Source organism: Calidris pugnax, unplaced genomic scaffold (assembly GCF_001431845.1).
Source record: "Calidris pugnax isolate Ruff unplaced genomic scaffold, ASM143184v1 scaffold247, whole genome shotgun sequence".
Lineage (NCBI taxonomy): Eukaryota > Metazoa > Chordata > Aves > Charadriiformes > Scolopacidae > Calidris > Calidris pugnax.
Window position 1 is genome coordinate 127830 of NW_015090980.1, and position 23412 is coordinate 151241.

The 23412-nt window shown below is 42.1% G+C and overlaps 1 protein-coding gene across 1 annotated transcript in view; it reads right to left on the reverse strand.

Moving 5' to 3' along the window:
* The window catches only part of SFMBT1 (Scm-like with four mbt domains 1), a 90994-nt gene that overhangs the window by 20689 nt on the left and 46893 nt on the right, over nucleotides 1–23412 (reverse strand). The window contains exons 3-8 of the mRNA XM_014953576.1: nucleotides 15279–15435; nucleotides 8790–8884; nucleotides 3795–4035; nucleotides 3257–3345; nucleotides 2094–2340; nucleotides 954–1051 (exon numbers count right to left, since the gene is read on the reverse strand). Of these exons, the coding sequence (XP_014809062.1) occupies nucleotides 954–1051; nucleotides 2094–2340; nucleotides 3257–3345; nucleotides 3795–4035; nucleotides 8790–8884; nucleotides 15279–15306 (798 nt within the window). The 5' untranslated portion in view covers nucleotides 15307–15435. The remainder of the gene's footprint in view (nucleotides 1–953; nucleotides 1052–2093; nucleotides 2341–3256; nucleotides 3346–3794; nucleotides 4036–8789; nucleotides 8885–15278; nucleotides 15436–23412) is intronic.

Genomic DNA, 23412 nt, shown 5'->3' on the forward strand with positions numbered 1-23412 from the left:
CCTGTTGGAGTACTAGCAACCTCCCCATAATGAAAAGAAAAGGCCAACTATGCTCTCTGAGACCGACTGTTATCTATGAGTTTTAGTAAACTGAGTCCTCAAGATTTCCTCTTCTGATGTTCTCCACACAGAAGCAAGACTTCACAATACAGGATGGTCTGGTAAGTCAATATATATTTTTTTTTTCCCTCTGATCTTTAACACTCATCAAGAGCTACACTAAAAGACAACTTTAAAAGTCTCCATTTTCAGCCTAACAAAACCCTGTAAAACAGGGTTCCTGCTCCACAACTATGTATATCCTGCTCTGTATATGATCCAACATGTTCAAGAGCAACAGTACCTCCTCTTCTATTCTGCTTATGGGTCCAAACGAAGCTCAGTAAAATGAACTAAGAATTTGAAGGACTAAATTTACATTCCTACTTATCAAAACGTGTCAAGACTAATTTTTTTAAATTTCAGTTCATAGATATGTTTAAATTCAGACTCATTAGAACACTTGCTAACACTCAGAATATGAGACGACTTACATACCATGTGTAACTTTATCAGGTTACAAATTAGTCATTACACATTTTAAACTTTTCAATGTACTCACAGAATTAGAGAGGCTGTAGTAACCCTGTACTCCTCTAGAAGGACAGTAATCCACAAGACCAGCTGGTGATCAACTGGAGGTGCCGTTATAAAGAATTAGAACCAAGGAGTTTTCCCAGTATGACACCTAATGGCTCACAGACCTGTGCTCGGTGCGTTGTCTAACTTAACAAGAGTTGTATAATAGTATGATTATTTTTTATTACTCTTATTTTTTTAAACTAGAGGGAGAAAAGAAAAAAACCTAACAGGAAAAGAATTTTGAGTAACCACGACTGTCACCCCCATTTCTCTGGAACACACCATTTTATGATATTACCCACAGTATTAAACTACACATGTTGTGCCTTTACCTTAAAGAGATCTGTAGGAACTGATGACTCTTCTTCCTCCTCTTTCACCTTCTTTAGGATCTCTTGCCAATCTGCTTCACTCTTCAAGGACCTAATGGCTTGAGTAAAAAGAAAGGAAAACAGTGAATGTAGTCATCTTCCTCCTTCTTTTTCTTCAGAACACACAGCAATTAAGCCAAAAGTTCAGTTTGTGCCTCCAACTGCCCAATTCCTATCCATTCAAAGTCTGTGCTAATATGTTCCTTCTTAAAAACTTACCGTTTTCTTTAACATTTTATTACCAAAAGGGCCTGAAGTCAATCAACACTGTATCACCCATATGCTACCCAGTCCAGTTTTTCTCAGAAAACAGGGTTCACATCAACACCAAGGAAAACTTTGAGAGAAACACGACCAGAACACAAATCCCCAGCTGGATAATGCTACCATGTTTTACGCTTAAGCAAGCGGAAAGTTCAATAAACCTTCCACAATTCTGTCCCAGCTGCCTAAGTTACTTTTTTAGCATTTGTAATTGCAGACGACACACCTCTCGGATAGAGGAGGAACTACTTGCAGCAGTGCCATCACGCACAAAGGATGCCCATGAGCATATCGAAGCTCTTACGTAGGCATAAAAAGGAAACAAACCCAGTAGCTAACTAATATTTTTAAAACGCCCACCTTCTGTCTCTACTTCCACGCGCTCATTCCCTGGGCACCCATTCTTAAGGCCATTTTCATATTTACGTAATACCTCTTTAGACACTGCCTTAATGAGCCCAGTGGGCTTGGAGTCACAACTGCAAAAACTTCTGTTGAGCAATACTTCAAAACCAGATGACTTTTCCCCCTGGGAATAGAAACCTACCAAAAATAACCGTGAAGGCAATCCCTTCCTCAATTCCTCCCTTTCCAGATGGAAACAGATGGAAAGTTCTGACAGGCAAAACCAGTTAGCAGCTTTTGAATGAGTGGGTGAAAAGTCTGGTAGGACTATTTACTGGTGTTTTCACTTATATATTATTAGGTTCAGTATTTGTCAGATCACACACTGATTATGTTACCACCATATGCATCCAGAAAGCAGATTTAGAGCACCAAAGCAGCAGAGGTATTCTCTAGCCTCTGATCACCACAAAGATGTATGTTTTGAAGTACCTAGAGGTGGTTGCAGGCTATATCCATGCTGAGCTGCCCATCCCACTTGATGAAGAAAAGGGTCCAAGTAGAATAGCCACTGGTCAAATTCGTCAGAATCGTCCAGCCCTTCGTATCGCAATTTAAGTCTCCCACCGACGTTGTCTATCACGTTGACTATCCAGGCTTCCAGGGAATCCCGGATGTTTTGCAGTTCTAGTCGGGAGCCTGGTGCAATAAGGTCCAATGGATTTTTCCCTCTGTGAAGCTACAAAAAGCACACAAATTATTCTGTGCAACAGAATACAAAAAATCCCATACTTTTACTTCTTTATACACATTTTTTTTGCATAAATAAAGCATGAATACAGATGTAAAGAAATACAGGACCCTTACTAACACAAGAGAGAATGACAATGTTTAGAATCGCAGGCGCTTGCATCAGAGCTTCTGTACTGCCTGTAGATAGTCACACGTTTAATTAAGTCTTCATCATCATTTTCAGAAGCGTTATCACTTATATATTCAAGGTTTGAAAGAAACATGAATAATCTCTTTCTAAAACTGAGTCATCTAGCATACAAAGATGACTAGACAGAACATACAAAGATAAAAATGTCTACTGTAAAGAAGACACCAATGACATTTTCCAAAAAAAAAAATTATATTCTGTACTTTACAACGAGACACTGATATGAGGTGCAAACACTGTCTTAAGTGCAGAGAAGGGGATAAAAATTTGGTTCTTTGCTAGCAACGATGCAAGATTTAAGGGAAACAATAATCTGCCCATTAGTAAAAAAAATAAATTAGTGAAAGGAGTCAACTGAGAAAGGGCCAACATGAAAGCTAGATAAATCAAGGGTTATTTCCTTTGAACTGTATGAAGGAGGAACAGAATAAGAGGAAGCCTGAAAACTAAGGATGTTTGAAAAAGGTTCTTCTTTTGATAGGATTAATGAACGACCTAAATTTGTAGTGACAGATATGTTTCAGGATAAGATAATCAAAATTAAATACTGTACGTAAGAAACAGTAGAGAGCTGAACTTTAAGGTCAGCAGCATACTGCAATGCTCCCTCAACTTAGAAAAGGCAATGAACTGACACTCTGAATAGGGGTTCCCTTAATGACAAAGGGGAAAATGGAGAAAAAACCAAGAGGCAGCACATTGCTGCACTTACCCCCTCCAGCAGGTTAGCAGGAGCACTGCATGCTCCTTTCAGCACCCGCTGAAGGAATTCCTCCTTGTTGGGTATCTTGTCCTTGATACCTAAGTGAAAAGTGAAGAAGACAGACTGTGATTCCTCCTGCCAGTAAAAATAATTCAGACAAGAAGACATTACCACACTCTTGAGCTGCCTCATTCACAGCAATCTGCCACACGTTCACCAGTAACACCTTAAAAGAAGAAACAAACCAACAAAATCTTTCAAGGAAACAACAAAGCAAGAGAATTTGGTGCTTGATGATTAAGATAACCACAAGCCTCTGTAAAAATAAGTCCAGTTCTGAAATTAAGCTAACTTCTCTCTGGTGAAAGAGGAAATCTCCTACTGTAAGTCATGGGATTTCAGAAGAACATGGCAGACAACCTCAACTTGTCATCACAGCAACCCCACCCGTGCGTAACAGCAATTATGAAGATTACCTGCCAGGCTTACAAAGGACAAAAACACACTTTTGTATGTACTCCCCACTTCTGCAATATGGAGCCATTACCTTCAGGCACTTTGAGAATCTTCTGGTTCTGCTCACACCAGCCGATGGGGTGTAAATCAGCTGTCATGATATCACACCAAAAGTCAGCCTTGCGGTCTTCCCCGTAACCATCGTAGCGCAACAGGAGCAGCTGCCCACAGGTAGTAATGATGGTGGCCACCCAGTAGGTGTTTTGGTCAGACTTGACAGCAACTTCTAGCTTCATACCAGGGGCAAAACCATTCTGCAAACTTGTATCCACCTGAAGAGGAAGGAGATGGTCACATCTGAGCACCTCCCAGAAACTTCATGGAACAACAAAGGGGGAATCATTTAGACATGCTCATTAACAAAAATAGCTAAATGCTATCCAGTCTCTTCAGAGGAACAACTTCATCGCATTATGCGACCCAAATTGGCATGTACACAGAATCATCATTAATCTCCTTTACATTTCAGAGTATCCTTTCAACCTTAAATCAATATCTTGCATTCATCTTCCCACCCTGGACAATACCTCACCCATCCCTAAAAAGTCTTCCAACTCATGGCTGGGCTGCCAAGCCAGGCAAAACTAAAGGTCAAACTCAGCAACACAACTTTAACTTTTTGTGTTAAACTATATCTTTCAACTTCTTTGGACAAAGAGCCTGTTTAAAATACATACACGTGCTTTAGATGACAATACTACCATCTCTTCCACCTGCTCGTTTAACAAGGCATGAATCTGCACAAATTGCACAATATGGATTTTTAATGTCTCTGTGCAAGAACCCTGATAATTCTGTCTGTAGCATTGTTACCTAAATTCCACAGAACATAAACAGTATGTGTTCTTCTGTGAACTCAGGCTTTGACAACAACAAAGCACCAAACAAGCTCTGTGTGTACGTGTGTGTGCGGTGCCTGCGGGTGAGGAATCTGACTGCACAGTGACCAACACTCAAATGTGAACTTAAACAAAGAAGGAAAAACGTCAAGTTTCTTATATCCCTAACTTCCCCCAGCTCAAACATTCCTGAGACAGCAGGATGGCTCTCTTCTGTTCTCACTACAGTGTTTCTCAGCTACGCTTAACTCTATGGCCCCAGTCTTAATTAAAAATCTAACGTGTCAATTCCCTGTTCTCAGCTGAATGTAACTGGTGTTTTCTTTCTTAAGTGGTCCCAAGTTCCATTTCCTCTTCGAATCAACTGCAAGAAAGGCTTTCAGTACGATGCAGATGCAGTAGATATTTTCTGGGTTATTTATTACCAGTTCTGCGCTGACGGTTCAGTAACTGCCACAGCTATTATAGTCTCATCAGCCAGCACATACTGGTTTGCTAAAAATAAAACCAGGAGAACCACATCAGAAAGAAAAGCATATGCCTCTGTTAACTGCTCACATCCTTTAGATTAATATCCTTCACTTAGAGAAACCTCTTCTTAAAACAACATCAGCAGGACCCAATACCTGCAGGCGTTTTGAAGTGGTATTACAGAGGTCATTTAATTCAAAAAGATAGTTGCCTTGCTAAAGAGATATTACGAAAGACTTTAGATGCTGATTCTTGAAGAGAAAAGCCATGAGCTCGACAAAAAGTCTGAGGAATTGGGAAATCTGTGCGCCTCTCTAAACCCGCACCTTCAGCGAAGCCTCAGGGCGGAGAGAGCTGCGTTCAAGGAAACCAACAGCAACTGGAACTTTCCCCGAAGTCAGGTGCGTTTGTCTGACACTGTCATTGACGTTCCCCGGTGGATAGAGCAGAGACCAAGAAGGTAGCACCCTCTCCTGGCAGCCGGGCAAGACGGCACCGCCAGATGACTGAAAGCACAGAAGTTTGTCTGTGGGCTGGCCGCCGGAGCAGCCCGGCTCGCAGGAGCGACTGGAGAAGCTCCAAGAGTATTTTCTTTGGAGCAGTGGGTCTGAGCAGGGCCTTGCGGGTGGTGACAGCGCAGCTCCGAGCCCCAGACCCTCCTCCCCGTGGAGGACTGTCCCCCGGCTTTGGGCCACGTCGCAGGTCAGACCTGGGGATCCCAATCGGCTCAGGAGGAGATAACGATGAAGGATGGACAAAAAGCATTGGACACACAGCAAATACACGTGTTCAGATGCTGCTGTGCACTATCTTACGTTTAATCCACATTTACACCCATATGTAAGTTGCAGAAAGGAATTAAAAAAGAGAATTCAACAATCCTAGAGGAAGTGTATTTAGACTTAGGGGGAGATGACAACATCGATATCCAGAGCAACTCCAGGTTTTGGTAAGCTCTTTTTCCTGCCAGACTGTAGACAAAACAGTCACTTTGATCTCAATATTGTTTAATTTTTAAAATGCAAACAAATTAAATATTAGAAAACACTTAGTTTAAGGAAGTAGCTTACATTTTCCAGTGTGTCTTGCTCATAGTAAGAACAAAACTTTCAGAATTAATATAAGCATAGAAATAAAAAACCCCTCCTCTCTCCCATCAGTTAGTTCTTTGCCAACACAAGCTGCAAAACCATGGATTACATTTTTTTTAGCCTGACTGTGTACTCGCCTACAACGTGGGTTAGGTATTTCTCACCCACCACTCATAATAGGAGGCTGGTCACAGTCCTGATACCCCAATATTTAAAAAGAACCAAACAAAACCCTTAAGCTTCCATCTAAAATTGATTTATACTAATTAATTTATTTATTTATAAATGCCCATTTACTCTTGTGCCAATAGCATTCTTCACCTTAGGTTTTTCCATTCTGTTTTTCAGCTCTCCCGATGGTAGACTATAAAAATATGTCATTCTTCAAATCAAGCAACGAGCACCGCACAGATTCCAAGCCAGAGGGCCCACCAGCTGCTAGCACACAGACATTAGAGCCCGTACACTCTCCACTTAAAATTTCTCACCTGATGTATCCTGGAATAACACTAACATTTTTTTAGGGCTTCATCACACAGGCAGGCTGTGACTCTCCACTGGGAGGCACTGAGGTTCTCCTCCTCTGCCTTTTCCAAACCATTGCTTTCTAATGGACAGCAGAAATCCTGAGCATGTGACCTCGCACTATTGAATTTCTATTAACAGTAAGATCTGGGTGATGCGACGCTGCTGTAAATATGCTCCTCTCTCTGCTTGTCAATTCGGTGTCAGCATTAACTTTCCAAAATTTTATGCCAAGCTTATTAGAGAGAACATCAAAATTGGCCTCCAGACAAATTCTAAGGGAACTGTGCTAGCAAACGCCTGGTGGCTTCCCTCTCAAAGACACGGGCATCTATTATCACCCCCATTCACAGCCCTGAGCTCCCTGTGGCTGGTGTGTCGGGGTGCGGAGCGTGGTCAGCCAAGCTCCCCAGGGGCAGCTCCTCCACCCCCAGCCAGCAAGGACTGGACAACACAGCTGGGTTCTGACTTACACACTCTCCACGACAGCGTTACTTGCACCAGCAAAACTGTACCGTGTTCTACATACGTAGGGAATAACAACAATAATAAAAAAAAAAAGTGGTGTTGTTTGGTTTTTTTTTTTTACCTAATTGTATTCTTACTGATGCTGCTTGACACAGCTGAGCTGGCAGAGCGCAGCACAGGAGTAACGAAGTCATTCAAAGTGTGTCTCCTAATGATTAACAAAAATACAGCTGCAATGTTAATTCAATTGGCCATCGCTGTAAAGCTGGTATTAGAATTAGTTTGTGTAATGTCCGAGCTATGATAACAAGTTTCTTTAACAGAGGTCATGTAAGGTAAGCCACACCAGAGGAGCAGACAGACCACTCCTTGTGCTACTGCAAAATGCCATTGCTGATTCCATACAGCTCCCTCAAGGTGGGTGCATGGACACCACCACCCTGAGTAAGCTTGCTTTTGCTAGAGCCGTAGCACACTAAGGAAAAACAAAGTGAGGATAGGCCTCTTCCCTTCAGAAATGAGATACCTGAATGTTTAATTTGAACAAAAAGCTTACAATTACATCCCAGTGTATGGAGGAGCCTCTGTGTGTTTACTGTGCATCTTTACTACTAACACATCCGTCACACTTTCTTTAACGTTTTGCACTTCTGCAGGTTACCTTTGGACTCAAAATGCTTTGTGATCCTTCTGTGAACAGACCTCAGTTTTTCTGCTCATTTAAGTCTCCTGTACTAAAAGTGGTAGCACTGGACCTGACCACCTGAGCACCACAGAGTGCTTTCCAAGCAAGGTGCCACACACAAGTCACTACCCTCACTGCCATTGCAAATGCCCCACAACCAGTCCTTGAAAGACTATTAAATCCTAACTTTATTAAAAAGAGTTGGATAAGGATACAGGCTGGCAGCTTCAAAGGTGTTTCAATTGTTGTTTTGGAAGCGACCCAAGAGGTTTGGAAACCAGCTCTGTACGGCTCACCTTCACTGATGACCCAGTACGAGAAGCTAGATTTCACATTCAGATCTCACCCAATGGGACAGTGCACTCCAAGATTTTACCAACGTATATTTGATTAAAGATATCCAAGGGCAAAGACAAGAGCTTATCAAGACTTCATCCTATCCATTAAGCCTGTGCTTGACAATTATCCTAATCAGTTTTCTAACTACTACAAGTCAAGTGTTTGGCAGAGCTATTTTCTTCTTGGCCTCCTTGGAGCCACCATTAAAACCTTCTTTGAGAGCACATTTGAATTCTGCTGTTCAAGAACCATGCCAACTTTCTAAAGCTAGCTCCTCTATAACACTTGTCCTGTAGCAATCACTGAAAGAAGAAAGAGACTGGCCAGTTTGGGCTTTATAAGTAATATCAAGCTTATCTTCTGGTGCATAAAAGGCTAAGAGCCCCTTTACTTTCAGGACGTTGTGATGGGATTACACTGTGCTATGTACAGACAAGAGAAGCAACAATAAAAAGGTGAAATTCCCCATTTCTCTTTACTCTAAGAAACACGATTCTGGTTTGCCTTCCGGATTGAGAGCATCAACTCATTCAAAGGAACCCTAAACATTCAGTGTATCAAAAAATCAATGTAGAAGATGGTAAGAAAATGCACACTCCATGACTCACATGTTTAAAAGATCCATGGGGGGCTGCAGTTGCTCCTGTGTCTTCTAGATACTCATCCCAATTGAATTCCATTTCTTCCACACTGGAACCAGCATCTGGAAGAGAAACCAAACACCTTCTATTTAGCAACCTGTTGGCTTAAGTTTTAGGCTCCTAAGAACTACAGCAAAACCCACTTCAGTTCCAAATGACTGATTCCACAAGTGTGCACTGAACGTATTTCAACACCACAGACACCACTATTTAGCCTTTTCTTGTATGTGAAGGGCACTTTAAGTTGGATTTGGTCTGAAAAATACTGTGATCTTGTGGATATTGAATAACCACAGATTGTTCACAATTTGTGAGAGGAACACAAGCAGAAGAGTTCTGTATTTGTATCAACAAATATAAGAGACTTAAAACTCTGGGCACCCTGGACTGTCAAAGTATTTAATTAAAAACCATCCAGGAAACAGAAATACTGATAGTAAGGGGTTTGAAAAGAAACACTAAAAATATTTGAAATGCAACTCCCCTCTTTTTTAAGTTAGATAGCATTTATTTAGACATTATAAAACACCAAAAGCACAGAGAAGGATTCAGGGTAGTTCTAAGGAAAACAGCTTGAGACAACTTATATCAAGAACAGTCAAATTAGTCACTTAAAAAAAACCCAGCTCATAAGGTGTAACAGCTTCTTTAGACCAAGAAAACCTCATTTCTAGATGCACTTAAAGCAAAAATACGCCAAAACCACTCAAGCCACAGTTCAAAACTCACTCAGGCTGTTAGGGAAGCAATTAGCTGTAGAAAGCCACGATACAAATAAGTCAGATTTTCTATGATTATTGTCAAGCCTGTCCCCCTGCCCTGGTCTCCCCTTTAAGTCCTTGGCTCACTTCCCTGCTCCCCTCCTGTTCCCATCTCCTCCAACATGTATCCCTCTCTGCTGAAACCATGGCTTGGATTTCAGGTTCCCTACTCAGTTCAGCATGCAGCCACGTTATATTTTTCCTGCAGGAACAGCGGGGATGATCCAGGGAGGGTGCCCCCTCACGTAAGGGGCATTTTTAACCTCAGCACAAAACTACAACTTCAGGTTCAGCAGCGAAAGGGATAGCAGTGATAAGACATAAGAGTAAAGCTTTTCATTTTCACTTTTAGGCCAATTCTACCATCTACATCATAATTGTCTTTATGAATGAACACAAGAGACTTTCACCTCTCAGTACCAGGAAACCTGAGACCTTGTTTATATTTGGAAACCAAGAAATCTCTGTGTATCAAAGCACGGGGAGAGCTCAGACAAGGTTACAGGACACCAACATTTCCTACACGCTCAGCCTTTCTCGGGACAGGTGGCAACTGTTCTTTCAAGGAGTAGTAGTTTGAGGAGGAAACTTTACATGTCCAAAAAAATGCATGAAATACAATTACACGCCCTTATCAGCCTCATGGACATGCTGACAACTTGCTAAGTATGCTCCACAACGGTTCTTAGTCCACAAACAGAGAGGGGCAAATATTTGCCCAGAAAGCTGAGCTACTTTAAATTGTCTAAAAAACCTGCAAGTCCCAAGTGTAAAGTAGGTCCATTTTCTCTTCAAACCGATTGTTAAGATCATCTTCAACTTTCCATTGTAATTCCAGGAATTATCATTTCCCCAGATTTAGAAATGCACACTCAGTTACCTTTTGTTTGCTGATGACAGTATCAGTTTTAAAGGCAGCCCTTATCTCTCCCAAACCCAATTTCATTTTGCTATTTTTAAACAACCACAGTTGGTTATATTGGCCTTTCATAAGCCTCACAGCTGAAAAAAATTCAGAGCTTGACTATCACCATCACTTCTGGGGGATAATTTACAACTTACTGAAGAAATAGACCTGAAAAAGGAGAGAGGTAAGTAGTTTTATTTTAAAAAAAATTGAGGGAGTAAAGAGGCTAAAGCCCAGACCGCAGCTGTTTGCAAATTAGGGTGGGGCTGATCAAAGCTCTGCCTGCAAGTCATTGGAAGAAAAATGTAATTTCATTGCAAAGTGTTGTTAAAACAGAATAAGACTTCTTAACTCATTAAAAGAGCATTTTACTTTAATATAACCATAAAAATGCTGAAGTTCACAGCTGCAGAACCAAAGTGGGAAGAAACATCAGCTCGAACACAACATCTATGATCTGTTGAAACCAAGAGCGAATTTTGGCTGATTTTTCTCCCTCCTGGAGCTCACCAGCTCACCCTTTCCCACTGAAAAGCACCCGGCTGCTCAACAGCAGCAACAACCCCACCTTCAGCCAACTCCAAAAAGCACTTTGTATGTAAAAAAGCGCTGCTTGCACTGTCTAATGCATTCCCCTTCCAAGGGAAATGTAAAGCGACGCGACTGCTCCGTGCTTTTTAACAAGTCTGGGAGCCAAGCAGCCCGACCTGGGAATACCATCGGATCCTGAGGCTTTCCAGCCCTGCTCCTTCCCCAGCTGCTGGCAGCACCGAGTCTTCAATAACGTGTTATCATCAGATAACTGTCTAAGGGGCAGTTAAGCTCCTTAAATGAGGCACAGGTCACTTAACACACTGAAAGGGTCAATTAGTAACTTATGTCGCCACTTAATTGCTACAAGGAGCTCCTGAGAAAGCCAGTTTGCCTGCTGCTCCGGCTACCCTTTTGCCTGTAACTAGGGTTAAAACCAGTTCCCAACTGGATGAGAGTTACCACGGGTCCTTTGTCACCCCACCAACCCACGGTCTCTGCAGCCTGGATGTTCTCCTGTCTGAAGGGGCTGTTGTCTTCCAGGTCTGGGCTGCGGTGAGAAGGGCTCCCAGCACTTCGTACCGTGCAATGCCCAGATCTCACCAGCACACCCAGAACCTCTCCCGCAACTCATTTTTCATAGGAAAATAAATAAATAGATACATAAATAAATCACAATTTCCTGTTCAACACTCACTGCAAATTTAATACTCTTCCTGCTTTATTTTAGGGAGTTTTGTTGACTCAGAGGGATTTTTTTTTTTTAACTTATTTAAAAAAGCACCCAGAACTTTCACTGTTTCGTTCATTCATAAGCGTTCAACTCCGCTTGCATTTACACTTTACTAAGGTTTTACAATTAAAGGAGACTAGATTATTAGCCTCGTGCTGAGCACGCAGAGCTGGGGAGTTCAGGTGCTTCCCTTCCATCAGAGGCTGGGATTTAACAAATCCATCTGCTGCTTCTCGTACCTGGTCCTGCCACAGCATTCCAGGTTATTTAGCGCAGCACTTACTGAATCAATGTGGAACATGAAAAGCTCATCGAATAAAGCTCCAAGGAAAAATGCTGTATGAGGTTTTGTAGCGAGAGCAGTAAATTAGTTTTTTAATTGTGCCATGTGGTAGGACTACATAAACCATGAAAAATCTCAGAAATCAAGTACCTGGTTTTCAATACCTCAATGCAGAAACACTCCAAGGACGTGGTGAAGGACCATTGCTCTGAGAAGGCTAGCTGGAAATCTTAGAGAATCCAGTTGCTTTTCTGGTTTTATTGGCAGAATAGCTGCAGCAGAGCAGACCCTGTTTAAATCAAGCCTTTGATCTATTTTGCTGGCGTTTTTTGCAAGACCCTATTGCACAGCACCATCCTCATGGGTTTGCAGACCCCAGGACACACAGAGGACCAGTTTAATGAAGCCACAATCCCGAGGGGTCTGTACTAAACATCCTGACCAGTCTGAGTTCAAACTACTCAATAAAACCTCAGGTATTTATACTAGAAATTAATTTCTACTGTGAGATGACTTGCAAATTAATAGGACAGATGACAACAACAAAAACCATATTTAATCCATTTAATCCTAAAGCACAATTTATTAATGTAATGCATGAGTGTACATATACTTACGTTTCTTCTTTCTCTCCATATATATCCTTAATTGAATAGAACAGAATTGCTACAAGTCCTACCTGAATCCAACTTTTTATTACATGGAGACATTTTTCTACAGCAGACAGGATGGTTGAGCCCCACGTGAGCTCAGCGGCAAAGCACAACTCTGGCAAAGGTGGGGAAAGAAACCAGAAGCGATTCTCATCCCTGTGACCTCACCATACAACTAAGTTTTTGCTTTCAAATCAAGCTAACAGAAATGTTCTCAAGTAAAATCTGAGAAGTGTCCTATAGAGGGGTCTGTGGAGAACGCTTACCCACTCTGGAGGTGAGAAAATTAGAAGTTTCCTAGGTAGGTACATTGTTTCCTATTTATCACTATTTCTACTAGCATTATTCTGAACACTAACTCTTCTTTTCTGAATTTTACCATAAATTATGTCCTGGTGCTCTCTGATAGATACATAGAGGAAGAGAAAGAATACTGAATTGCACCCATTTGGATAGAAGGTGGTAGTGAAATATTAAGGACATTAGCCCTTAAAAATACCTGCAATGGAAACAGCCTGCACCAGACTGTTTTGATCTTTGGATTTGAGTTAAATTCTCACTGCAAATAATTTTCATGCATCTTTAATGTGATTTAGTTGAAGACTGTCATATTGGACATTTAAGTACATCACATTGAAGTCTGCAAGACCTTCAATTATGGCTAACCTAAAGGTTTCTCACTCTGAAACTTAGATACATTTCAATCTGATTTTAATATCAGTTAATCTTTTCCATCTATACCAGGTGCAAGGCCATGAATAAATAAAGACAGGTTGGAATTTCAGCAGCTGAGAAAGACTGTGACAAGAATGAAAGTTGTCTTTTCCCCTCGTAATGCAGGAGAGCATCACAACCAACAGCCCTGGCCACTGTCTGGTTCTTGCAGGCAGAGAGCCAGTGTATAAAAACCAAAAAAGTCAGAGGGGAATCTCCAAAAACCGCTAAAAATCATCAAGTGGAAAAAATGACACCAGTCAAAGAGTATGAGGGGAATGTTCCAGTAGTGGTTGGGACCGGTCTAACTCAAAGCACATCAGGAAACAATATTAGAGGGTACAACAAAACCAATGTGCTTATGCTTACACAGGTAACATTTCCTGGAAACTATCTCTGAACTCAGCAAGCAAAGCTCTCCAATTATTATTGACTTTTCACAGCCACCTGTCCTCAAACCAGGCACAAAAAAGATTCTCAGGAAAATAGCTGTTGAGTAGTTTCAAGACAATATCAAATCCTCCTTCAGCTATTCCAAAAGCACATAGAGAGGACTGTGTGACCTCCAATACTTTTTGAGGAAGATGGAAAAATTTCATAGAAGTTTTAGTACAGCAGGATGTGCTATCAGACTCTGAACACTCCATCGCTGACCACAAATACATCTCCTTATTGTTCTTCTCAGCTGCTCAATGCCTCTTCTCTTTCTCATACTATGTGACAGAAGTTGGCAGTCTCTCTAGTAGCAGAGGAAACTGCATTTACATGAGCACAGAGACATTCTGCATACTTGTGCATGCTGCTTTTTCTTGCTTACTTGAGGATATAACATTGGCAACAGCTTGAGTGATTTGCTATAATTAATAATCAGAAAGCATATTTCAGCATCATAAAGCAGATGATAGCATTCTGCTAAAAGCTCTTTAGATTACAATAATGTTTGACATTTCTTCACTAACACCAACAGCAATTAGACTTCCATAAAGTAAAGGTACAAAAACTACCAACAGTGAATTGTCCTATGAGAAGAGCTGCTTGTTGCACAAGTACCAAAGGAAAGAAATACTCAGACAATGTCCTAATCCAATTGTTTACACTGATAACTACAAATTAAAATTACTTTATATTAACTGTACCAACACTATAGGACCACCTCAAGGAAAAGGAACAAACCATGGTAGACAAGTCAGAAAAACTGATGTGTGTCCCCCCCCCAAGAGTTTACAAATCCAGAACTGTTTCAGAAAGCTGTTATTATCCCCAGCCATCCCAGACCAACAATTTTCTCAGTCTGGCGTTTCAAGGTGAACAAAAACCTGAGCTAATTGATCATAAAATACTGCTCTGCAGCAGGTTAGGAGTTGATATCCCAAACCCAACAAATCAGAAAACCAGGACAGATTACAATGGCAGCAAACAGCTTCAGACATCCAACTTTTTAAAGCAACAACACAACCTTGTTAAAATATCAAGAACAAAACGTTCATGAGAACAGAACAAGATAATGTTAACCAGTTTGGCAGACAAATGCCTTAAAATAGTACTGTTAGAGCCACTGAGCTTTTCATAAGCCCATCTCATACTGATACCACGAAGAGGAAAGATACAGCTTCTTAAAAACACAACTCGGGTGGGTGAGGTTTTGTTCTCCTTTAAGCCAATGAAATACCTTGCTTTTGAAACACAGCAATTACAAACATAAGCCCCATAGCCAGACTCTAACCCACAATCATTGAAATTTGAGTTTCTCCCTGTATACAGCAGACAGCATCAGACACATGCACCACGAAACATTCACTGTATTCATCTTTGTTCCATCTCACTTGCCAAATTTTTTGAGAATCGTTAGCCAGGGAGCTCAGCTGGACTATTACCTGCGTCATACTGCTGTTCTCCATTCATCTCCACAGTAGCCCAGTGGTTATTTTGAGCAGCCAGAAGCAGGGGAATCCAAAGCTGTCACGGTTTGGTGGTCATGAGTTGCTTCCCGCCTTCGATTTTACTGGCAGCCAGGACATTCAAGAAGGGATCCTGAAAAAAAACCTGATAAGAAAATCTTTATTGGATTTTAGCTACTTTAAGATACATAAAAAACATTACTCCATAAATAAGCCCAAAACATTAAAGCACACAAGGGCATCTCACCACGTTCATGTATGTTTAGCTATTCCAAACCCCTCATCTGCAGACCAAACTAATTCTAGAAAAAAAAGTTATTTTCCTAACTCAGTCAATTATAAAGCTGACTTTCAACATCCCTTCAGCACCCCAACAAACCCACCCCTCTCAAAAGCTCCTTCAACCCTTCACAAAGCTAAAGAAGCAGGGAACTAACCAATCCATGGCTTGGGAACAAGACAAAACAAGAATCCAGCTCCTTTGTCATCTGGACCAATGAAAATGTCTAAACTCAAGAAAACCAAACTGATACTGGCGAAGCAAGAGCACAGTAAGGCTTGCAAAATGTCTGCTCAGGCTGTGGGCTTCTAATATTTTAGCCATTTGCTTTCCACAAGCCTTCAGGTGATTTGCAACTCTGGTCTTGAATAGCTGTAACACAAGTTTAAATATACGTATACATCTTAAACTCACTAGATTCTTAACAGTTCAACCAAGGAGCCCTCATTGTCCCTATCACAGAAGCAGTATCTTTAGGCTCCCATGGTCCTCATGAAACACAAATTAATCAAGACGTGCCTCCACCATTAAGACACAGATAACTTGGAAAGAAAAATAGGGCAGAAAAAACCCCCAAGCCTTCCCAAAGTACCATAATTCCCTTTTGTGGAGGATTTCCATGGCTTAATTGTAAAATGCTGTGTAGCAGGCTGCAAATGTCCCGAGCATGTCTGTGGAGCATCCAGGCTTGGTAGCTGGCAACATCACACAGGCCAAACCAAACTCCAGTTACACTTCAGCTGAAAGTGAGATGCCAAAGTTGTATTGTAGACTGAGCTACAGTTTTTGGCATGAATTTTAGGGAACTGCAGAGCAAAGCACTGAAAAGCCTGGCTGAAATCTCCTGTACACAGCACTGGTGGCTTCATTCACACACAAAAAAACCCAACAAACTTGAACAGAATTCAAGACATATCCACCAACAATGCTCACTTGTGTAGGAAGTTCTCAAGTACAATCAAAAATATAGCCAACTTTAAAAATCCTCATTACACATGAGAATAAAAATTTTTAAGACTAGCAAGAGGCATCATTAAGAGATCCTATTGAATGGTAGCTTAATGGCACAAAAATCTACTGTGTAAAAGATATTAACTCAGTTTTATTCATTATAGCTTCAGGAATACATCTGGAAGGGAACTCAGCTGCCAATTTCTGCTACACTGCTTCTAACCTACTCCCCTCCAGCTCAAAAAGACTGTGCTCAGCATATACCTACAAGGTCACAAGTTAAGTCCCAGTGCAGCTCTGTCTATGAGAAAGTTATGGAGAAATGAAGCACAGGTACTAATCTTGATGGATCTCCCCTGGTTCCTTACAGACTTCTTCCCTACTCTCAGGACAGAGCAGTGCAGGGTGAGCTACCACAACCTTTCTAAAGACTTTCCTCCTCCTGACAGTCTAAGCTCCCATTTACCCTAGCCTTTATGAAGGAATGTTGGAAGATGATGTCACTGGCAACCTGCAGGATGTTTGGCACGCAGTGAAGAACTAACCAACAAAACACTTTTTAATCATCAATCAAAACATTTCTTGGTAATGGCCTATGGTAAGTCTATCAGCTGTCACACTGCTAAGCCAAAATGAAGGCAATGCTGTGAAAAATGCTGAATGAAGCATCTGGTCCAACAAATCTGGGGATGTGCCACTGGTTTCTAATACTGTAGCCCTGGCAAAGTACCTTCAGAACTTAATTGCAATTAGGATATTTTCAGTTTATGGGATCCAGCTCTCAATTAACTTCTATACCTAAACTAGGTGACGTAAAACTAACTTCATCTTTTTTGCCAACAATGAATTATTTAAGACACCCCTCTACCCCCCAAAAAAGCCCCAAAATCAAACACCAAAGAGACTGTTTATTTAAAAGATGCCAAATACTGGCAGCTCCCGTTGAAGCTGATTGATATTCTGCCCAAGTCAAGTTGGGTAGTTATTCAGGATTTCATAAGCAGCTCTGGTGTTTTATGTACACAAAATTGAGAGTACTTGTAATTAGCACCCGCCATGGCTCATGCTTACAGTCTGGCACCCCAAAGATTATCTTTTGATAAATCTCGAGGGGAGGGGAGCACAAGTGCTGCTGGAACACAGCTGATTTGGAAATACTTTGGACTCTTCAGTCTCACTTCTGCATTTCAAACCTCCTTTCAGCACATGAAATATTCAGATGTTAGCAACTGGAGGCAGCATTAAAAACAGTTACAGTTCATTAAAGCCAGATGGCTCACTTGAATATGAAAAGAAATCAAACATAAGTTGGATGTTGAATTAAAGTAAATCAGCTGGTGTCTGAGGCTCAATATTATTTTAAAACAAAGGCGCATGAGACAATGGGGACATGAGACACCCCTACGGACTGGGGAAGAAGCTACAGAAAGGATCAGGTTTCAGCAAATTCCTTCATGCAAAGGCATTCAGTAAAATCTATTTCCAAACCCTGCATCTACCACATCGGGCTTCACTCTGCTGTGCAGGCACAAAACCTGTTGCAGAGGTCTCTCAGAGCAGGGAAGAGGTTCTCCGGTCCCTGAAACCTACAACTCTGCCACCAAATACTGAGATACATCTACTGCTAACGCCAAGATGCGAAGGTAAATGTCCTTTTTGTTATTCTTGTACCATACCCTGGAGGCAGGAGGAGAAGGGGTAAATGTCCTCCTGGTCCCTATGCCCATTCACACATATACCTGTGCTTTTTCACTCCAAGGAAATACTGATTATGTGTTTCCTATGGGGGGAGAAGGCACATGCACTTCAATTTAAAGGCTCTTTGTAACAAATTCTTTATTGTAGGACTCACACCTATGGCATAAACAGTGCCCTGTTCAGCACATCTGCTAATTAGGTCCAGTGTTTGCCATGAAGATCATTGTCTGCATTTCAGAAAGAAAAACTATTCAGGACAAAAGCACCCCTCTGCTACAAACTTCTGTCTGAAGAACATTCAGAAAATAGAATGTGAAATACAAACCAGGTACAGACGAGCACCCAGCAGCAGCAACAACCTTTTCCCAGTGTACAGTTATAAATAGGAAACAACCAGTCCTCCCTGTGCTTCCTCCTGCACTTCAACTCAGTGACCCTTCCAGTGAATATTCCCAATTCATCTTACTAATGCACAAGCTCATCACACAAGCTCTTCTGTAGTTAAGATCTAGAATTTTTATGACAAAATAAGTTGGAAGGAGAGGCTTTTCCTTCACAGAGAGAAGACTGCACCAACACTACACGCCAGTGGGCCCAATCCTTCTGCTGCTGTGGCCAGAAACGCAGGGCACGGCCCCTCTCAACCCTTGCTCCTGACACTACCGCACTCAATTGCAATTATAACCTGTGGCCAGCTCCAGACACTGACTTGCCATCCGTTTTTGTTATTACTGCAGAAATAAGCAATTTCCACAGCCTGCAAAATACAACTTCAAGCTTTTTTTAAACCTTTTTCCTAACCTAACCCCACAAGAGTCAGTCATTAATATAGGCATGAGCTGCCCCTTTTGCTACAAGCTGAGACAGTGGCTCCAGGGGAGCACGTTCAAATCAAGATTTGTATGCGACTGGGTAATTGCAGGCCACGCACCTTATCAACATACAGATGGCTCTAAGCTCGCCAAAGGGCAGTTGTGTGGGGTCCTTCACCCTAGGAGATAAGCCAAGAGGAGAACATCAGGTCTTTGGAGAACACATTTGCACCCTCTCCAAGGACAAAGAGACTCCACCTGACCTGACCCAGCCTCTGCCAACCCATCACTGACAGGAGAAAGTCAAAAAATGGAAAGGACCCTCTAGGATGACAACTTCAGTTCCAGTGTTTTAAATTCCACCAGAATTTGTTTTCAAAATAAATAAATAAATCTATAGCAAAACATAATAAACTATTGAGGTAGGAGCCAACTTTATTTTCGGTCCACTTACAATGGTTGATTTCTCAAACACTTTCATGAAATCCATTACATGTATGTTGATGAGTTTTGTGTCGCAGTAGTTGGGAGTACCATCACTTAGTATTTTCAGCAAAAAAATTATGAAACCCAATAAGCAAATTTCTCAATTGAAACCAAAACCAACAGTGCTGGAGAAAATGAACTTTTAAGCTATTCAGTGCAAGTTTCATTCACCCTTTTGTAGCAATGCACTCACGGTGCAGAAACACCCCAACTCCCCATGCTATGGCTCAGTACATTTCCTTAAAACAGCCATATCCTTTTGGGGGAAAATGTCAGAGACTCTGGCTAGACACTGCTGCCAGCTCGGTGGAAGGATACAGCTCATTACCTGCCACAGCACATCAGCAGCCATCTCCATCAGGGCACAACAGCAGATATTTCCCTCTTTTGAACAAATCTTACCCTTGAAATCAGGGCTGAGAGAGGCAGAAGCAAACAAATATTCAGAACTGCATTCAGGGTAAGGAATCTGTAATATCTGTGATGCTAAGGAACTGTTTAAAATTCACAGACCAGCAAATGTCTGCACGATCGCTGCAGCTACACCCGGATCAGCAACTCACCAAAACCCCACAAAGCCGCACACCGGCCACGCTCTGCTCGCTCCTCTCCCCGCTCCAGGATTTTTAACTCCCTTCACACCGTGCAAAAGCTGTCAGGATATTAAAATTATTTTCTTGGGAAGCAAAGTATTATACATACCTAGTTCTACGTCCTCCACTCTTGCCCCATCCCCCTGTCATTCTTGCTGGAGCCCTTGGCAGAGGTTCTACTTCTCCAAGGAAGGGTCTCCAGAATCCTATACTTCATGCAAGCTCTTAGTTCTCTAAGTTTTTTAGAGTCAAAATAGGGTTTAAAACCTTTTTTGTAATTTTATCCTCTCTTATTTAGTCTCTAACAGTTGTAAACCTGGAAAACATTTAAGATATTTTCTAACTTTCAGTCGTACAAACCAAGTATTTCACAAGTGTATGTCTTCCTAGTATCTGACCTTCCATAAACAAAAGACAATGTGCAAGACTTCTCACGATCTCCAATTTGTTGGAACTCCAGTTTTTCCAGCCACTTTAATTGCTGTTCTGTGATGAGCAAAAATCAATTTCAGTTGCTTCTGTAGGAAAGAAAACTACCTGTTACAGAGCCCTTGGCCCAACACTGTCAGCACATTCCAAATCTTTCTGAGACAGCCCTGCAAGACCCAGAAAGTAGACTACAGACAGGCAAAAGAAAGTTCGATGCTTCTATAAGAAATTAATAAAAATACTACAGTTTAAAGGGACAGCTGCTGAAGGAATCACCTTGTCCAACTTTGTCTGACTTGCAGTTCTTCAAAGCATTATTTGTACACACACGTATGGAACAGGGGGTCTGTAAACAGGAGCTTATTTGCTTGATTCTCTAAGGATTTATCAAAGATAAACAGATTGTTGAATCGCCCTTAATTGTAGGTATGAGCACCAACATTTTCTTTAGCCCATCTTGATGGCACATTGGGTGCTCCAAAACAAAAGCAAAACTTCCTATATTATTCCTAGAATTAAAAACAAATAATGGGGCAGTGATGTTTCAACATTTTTTGCTGTTGCTAGACCAACCGTAACCAAATCTAGTCTGCGGTTACCACCTTCTGCTGTCACCCCTCTAACCTGTCTCCTGCAGTCAAATCATGGAATTTTTTTCTCTTGTAACAGGTTGCAGCTGTACTGTCTTGGTGACCAACCCTTCTACAGCAGCTCTGGCTGCATTCTTCACCTTACATAGCTAGGTGAAGTCAAGTGGTCCAAGGACCACAGTAGTAACCAACAACCAACTATCCTTTGTGAGAAATCGTTACTTCATCAAAAGCAGTCAAAATTTACGAAGTTTCAACCCCTGTAATCCCTCTCTACCAAGTCTCTACTCTTGTCAACTTGGGCTCTGTCCTTGCAAGGACAAACATTGTGTTCATCTTAACACTCGACTCCTGCTCTTTGCGAAGGGAGCTTTCCTGGAGACACGGCACAGGATTCCTGCAATCCCTTTCATCTTTTTGCCTGCCAAGAGCGTGCTTGAGTGTTCTTATCTGAGCTCCTTCTGTATGGCCTCCGAGAACAAAACCCATTGAACGTGAATATTATATATGCATATATATGCAAATAGGAATTACTATCACACGAGTTAGATTAATTATTGAAACTTACTGTATTCCTCTGTCACACCTGCGCTGCAATCTCTGCTCACTGACCAGTACTCACAACAGTTCCACCCTTCCATTCCCCTGCTACCTCCATTAAATCCATTTTAGCAGAAGAGAACTCCCAAGTTGCTCATCCCTCCCATTGCAACGGCAACACTGAGACTCCTCAGGAGAACCGCATTTAAAGAACACACCTTAAGTTCTTACATTTCTGAAGAAATTCCCAGAAAATATGAAAGGGGCAAAGGATCTGCTGTGGAGACTCCAGGACGTAATCAGCAATCACAACCCAGGCTCACAGTAAGTCGTGTGGCTCAGGAGCGGGGAAGGATGAGAGAACGACAGGACTGGAAGCCCCTCTGCAGGAGAGGAGAGCCTGCACCACTGCAGCCCATTCCAATAATAAATGTATTTTTTTAATCCAAGGGTTTATTAAAAAAAAAAAAAAAGCTCCGATTATGACAGCTTCCTGGAGTTTGCCCACAAACAAAGCAGGCAGAACACAGGCACACACAGCTCTGTTCGTACCAAACCAGCAAACCCCAAAGTTATTTACAGACTTTTAAATTGTTCCTCCTTCATGCACAGACACCTTCTGGACTCAGACAGGTACCTGAGTAACTCACACAGCAGCACCCCAGCTGCACCCCTTGTCCCTCCAGCACTGTCCTTACACCTGCAGCAAAGGAGACGCATCTGTAGCCCCTCAACCAGCCCCCCAGCCCCCCCGAAGAGGTGATGGATCCCCCGGGGGGGGGGACAGGCACCGGCCCTGCTCCCGCCTGCCCAGAGCCCAACCATTGCCTGTCACAGCCCCTCACCTCAGGTCAAATACAGCAGGTTCCTGGCATTACCCAGACCAACCAAAACCTCGCAGCAGATTGAAAGGTCACAGCCTGGCAATCCTTTCTGCCTTGAAAACGTGGAAATGCTGTCTGTGAACGTGTATTTTTATTAGCATAAAAATATTTACCAGAGAAAAGGTGAGTCCCTTTTGTCACAAAAAGGGACCAGTGCTCATACCTTTAACTCAACCTTTCATTAGAACTGTTTGTACGACAGAGAAAAAACAAATAATAATCTGTTTAACACAATTCTGCCGATATGTGATGTTTTTCTTCTTTCATTTAGGTTATGCCAATTCATGCCATTTTTCCAATCCCAACCCCTGCCTGAAGTCCAGTCGCTTCCAGGATTTGCCTTCCCGCCGGCGCAGAGGAGAGCCTGCACCACTGCAGCCCATTCCAATAATAAATGTATTTTTTTAATCCAAGGGTTTATTAAAAAAAAAAAAGCCTCTGATTATGACAGCTTCCTGGAGTTTACCCACAAACAAAGCAGGCAGAACACGGGCACACACAGCTCTGTTCGTACCAAACCAGCAAACCCCAAAGTTATTTACAGACTTTTAAATTGTTCCTCCTTCATGCACAGACACCTTCTGGACTCAGACAGGTACCCGAGTAACTCACACAGCAGCACCCCAGCTGCACCCCTTGTCCCTCCAGCACTGTCCTTACACCTGCAGCAAAGGAGACGCATCTGTAGCCCCTCAACTAGCCCCCCAGCCCCCCCGAAGAGGCGATGGATCCCCCAGGGGGAGGCGGGGACAGGCACCAGCCCCGCTCCTGCCTGCCCAGAGCCCAGCCAACTCCTGTCACAGCCCCTCACCTCAGGTCAAATACAGCAGGTTCCTGGCATTACCCA